The 3905-nt window shown below is 45.6% G+C and overlaps 1 protein-coding gene across 3 annotated transcripts in view; it reads left to right on the top strand.

The window, feature by feature from the left end:
- The window catches only part of Matn2 (matrilin 2), a 115701-nt gene that overhangs the window by 49947 nt on the left and 61849 nt on the right, over positions 1–3905 (top strand). For all 3 annotated transcript variants that reach the window (XM_026789780.1, XM_026789779.1, XM_005368141.3), the window contains exon 4: positions 1394–1516. In XM_026789780.1, the coding sequence (XP_026645581.1) occupies positions 1394–1516 (123 nt within the window). The remainder of the gene's footprint in view (positions 1–1393; positions 1517–3905) is intronic.

The raw sequence follows: 3905 nt of genomic DNA, 5'->3' as shown, positions 1-3905 counted from the left end.
CTTCCTTCCTTCCTTCCTTCCTTCCTTCCTTCCTTCCTTCCTTCCCTCCCTTCCTCCCTCCCTCCCTCAGAGATTGGCCCTTCCTTCCTTCCTTCCTTCCCTCCCTTCCTCCCTTCCTCTCTCCCTCCCTCCCTCTCTCCCTCCCTCCCTCTCTTCCTCCCTCAGAGATGGGCCCTCAGATCACTCAGCCATAAGAAAATACTCCACAGGCCAATCTGGTGGGGAGCATTTTCTCAGCTGAGGTTCACTCTTCCCAAGTGACCCTAGCGTGTGTCACATTAACATAACTAGCCAACACACTTGGCCATGACATTTCTTACTTAGATGCAAAGAGATATATATTAGAGGTGTGTGTAGCTAAGCTGGACTACTCCCTATCTCTCAGATAAACACAGGACTGCTCCTCAAAGTTCCCTATATTGTATAAGCTTGAGAAGGCTATTTTCGCATTTGGACATCTTTTGTTTATGAGAACACTTACGTAATATGTTCTGTTAACACCAATGCCTGTTCATTTTAAATATGCTCAAGTTATACTAGATTGATAAAAGTCATAAATGGAGATGTTAACAAACAACAAGAATTGTATGAGCTCCAGGAAGACTAACATAAGAATCTATGTGTCTGAAGCTTAGGTACTTTAAGAAACTAAATGCAGAAATATTTAAAATTAAAACACAGTTACCTTGACATTATGAAGCATTTAAATGCATTGTTATTCCAAATTTTCTTTATACTTAATATGGATTTAAAAGTACATTGTTCTAAGATTTTATGATCTTGGGAGATTGTGGGTGCTTTAATACATCTTTATTTAATCAGCAACTTTCCCTCACCCCCTCCACTTCTGCCTATTCGAGGTTCCATGTTGCATTCTGGAATCAGAATTCTGATGTTTCTGCCTGTCAAATGGTGTTATTCAATTGAAGCTGAGGGCTGGAGAGATGACTCAGAGGTTAAGAGTGCTGGCTGCTCTTCCAGAGGTCCTGAGTTCAATTCCCAGCAACCACATGGTGGCTCACAACCATCTGTAATGAGATCAGATGCCCTCTTCTGGCCTGCAGGCCTCCATAATAAATAAATAAATCTTTAATAAATAAATTGAATCTGAAATTTCTGTATTTGTAGGTCCAAAATCAAACAGATATCAGTGATTTCATACAGTCCAGCTCTTCCCCTTTCAGCTGGCATGGTCCTTTGTTTATTCATTGCTGGCACATTTATCAGGATGTGTCTTGTCATCCTGAGACAGTGACCCTCCCTGATGACAGGGACTCCAGTTTGCTTCTTTTGGGTTCAGCCCTCTCCTTCACGGGCTCCCAAGGCACATTTGCTGGATAGAACGAAGCCAAGGGAAGGCGTCTCTGTTCACTTTCTCCGTCTTCTTTTGCAGCGGTCCACATGTGCAGTGTCTTGGAACACAACTGTGCCCACTTCTGCATCAACACACCCGGCTCGTACACCTGCAGGTGCAAACAAGGGTACATTCTCAACGCGGACCAGAAGACTTGCAGAAGTAAGGCCGCTTGGCGGATGTGTCAGTGTTGCTTGCTCTTTAGCTAGGTGCGTCTTACTCACCCACAGTTCCACCTCCTCGAGGCAAGAAGCAGCTTGTGTATTTTCTGGGAGTTCCCCTCACCCTACCATCACGGTGCCTAAGCCCAGTGCAGAGCAGGCCCACCAGGCAGCGTGTGAAAGGTTGGAACATACTGTCTCAGAATAGTCTTTCACGTCTGTGCTGCCTCTTGGTGGAAGCAGGCCAAGTGTCTTTCCGTCCTGGCTTTATTAGCTGGGCCCTAAGGAGCTGTTTCTCTGTTTTATCTTCTTCCCAAGGCATGGAATTAAGATGTGATTAACCTCAGCTGGGAGTGATTCTGCATACTCGTTTTAGAGGTGAGCAGAATCCGGCTGCTTCAGTGATAGACATTTTATTGTTCTCCTAATTTAAAAAAGGACAGATACAAAAAGAATTTATATTGTTCTTCTCTGGCCTGACTCCCGAAACTAGACAATATAATTTAAGCAAGCAGGAGGTACCCTAGCTCTTCAAGGATAGAATTAACCGTACAATGAGTGTACGCCCTTTATTATTATAATTATTATTCTCCCTACGTTGTATGTGTAGCCAGTGCTTTAACCACAAAGCCTGGACTAGGCACACGAGGCCTGAGAAGATTGGCTGCAAGGAAGCAAACAGCTCTGCTAGGTCTGACGTGTAGTTCATGCAATGCAGAACTGTTATTATACCACATGGCACGCTATCAAGCACTAATGGAAAGCAGTTTGCACAAATGGCTGTAATTAGCGCTGCATTTATAAAGCCAAACCACAGTCTCCACTTTCCTTCTCAGTTCTTAGTTTCAGCACTGAGGGGTTGATGGAAGGACCTCCCTGTCCTCTAATATTAGGTCCTATCTGCTGGGCTCTCTGCTCTGGGTCCCCGAAAGCTCGTAGGCTCCTCTGGGGTCCCAGGACTCAGTTGGAGCCGCCACCATGTTTTACTGGAACCTCTGACACTTCCTCGGGTTCTACAGCAAAACTCGGTCACAGCAAATTCTCATGGGTTTAATAAAATCTACTGACGGGCAGAGGAAGGGTCATCTAGAATCATCCCACACCGCTCAGCAGACAACTGGAACATCTCTTGGTCACCTTGTTCTCTTCAGGTGCATCCGGACACCTTGCCCACTCCCTCCCTCCCCTCCCCCGAGGAGCATAAAACATTCTGTGTCTCGTGACCTATACTTGTCAGGGATCTGGGAAGCTGCAGTGCCTGGGAGCCCAGGGCTGGCTTAAACATGCCAGATGAGCTCTGACGCCAATTGTGGTGGTTTGAAAGAACATGACCCCCCAAAGGGAGTGGCACCATTAGGAGGTGTGGCCTTGCTGGAGGAAGTGTGTCACTGTGCTGGCAGCTTTGAGGTCTCCTGCTCAAGCTTCCCTCAGCGTGACTTTCAGTTGTCTTCCTGTTGCCTGCACGATGTGACACTCTCAGCTCCAGCACCACCTCTGCATGCATGCTGCCATGCTCCCCTTCATGATGATAGTGGACTGAACCTCCGAATCTGTAAGTGAGCCACCCCAATTAAATGCTTTCTTTATAAGAGTATGCCATGGTCATGGTGTCTCTTCACTGCAATAAAAACCTTAACTAAGACACCAATAGGTAGGTAGGTAGATGGATGGATGGATGGATGGATGGATGGATGGATGGATGGATGGATGGATGGACGGACGGACGGACGACAGACAGACAGAGCTAAAGAGCTGTCCTTCCTCAGTCCTGGCTTGGTCCATTGTAGGTCCCGATGTCCTTGCCTTCAGCCTTAGGGAAAAAGGAAAGCGCTGAAGTCGGCCTTTGCTAGGGCAGCAGCATCTAAGAACTTGAAGCAGGAACTCCCTGGGCTTTACACAGATGCTTAGGAGAAGGAGCAGGGACATCCCAGGTAAAAGAGGGACAGGAGCTTCAGGAGCGATTCAGAAAGCAATTCCCAGAGTCCTCAGAGATTCTGACTCTGCAAGTCCAGGTTTTCTCTTTGTTCTTTTTTTTTTTTTTTTCAACTTAAGCAGAAATTTATTTAGCAAAGAAAAATAAATACTCCAAAGAGACATTGGACTGGGCTTCCCAAAGGCAAGGGGCATCCTAATGAGTTCTTTATTGTGTTCTTAAAGTGTTTTAAAATATTTGTGAGATAAGTATCATAGTTATGGAATGACTCCTCCCCCAGACCATGATGGACTGGCTCTCCTTTTATGGTATTTCTTCCCATGATAGGTACAAAAGGGAGGCAAGGCCAAAATCATCATGAAGGTGATGTTATAATGATGTCAGGGTATTTTTTTTTTATTTTTTTTTTATTAAGAAAGAAAAAAAAATTTTCCGCCTCCTCCCAGCCTCCCACTCC

Source organism: Microtus ochrogaster, unplaced genomic scaffold, assembly GCF_000317375.1.
Source record: "Microtus ochrogaster isolate Prairie Vole_2 unplaced genomic scaffold, MicOch1.0 UNK29, whole genome shotgun sequence".
In the NCBI taxonomy this organism is placed as follows: Eukaryota; Metazoa; Chordata; class Mammalia; order Rodentia; family Cricetidae; genus Microtus; species Microtus ochrogaster.
The sequence above is the reverse complement of the archived record's forward strand: the minus strand, read 5'-3'. Positions and strand labels throughout refer to the sequence as shown.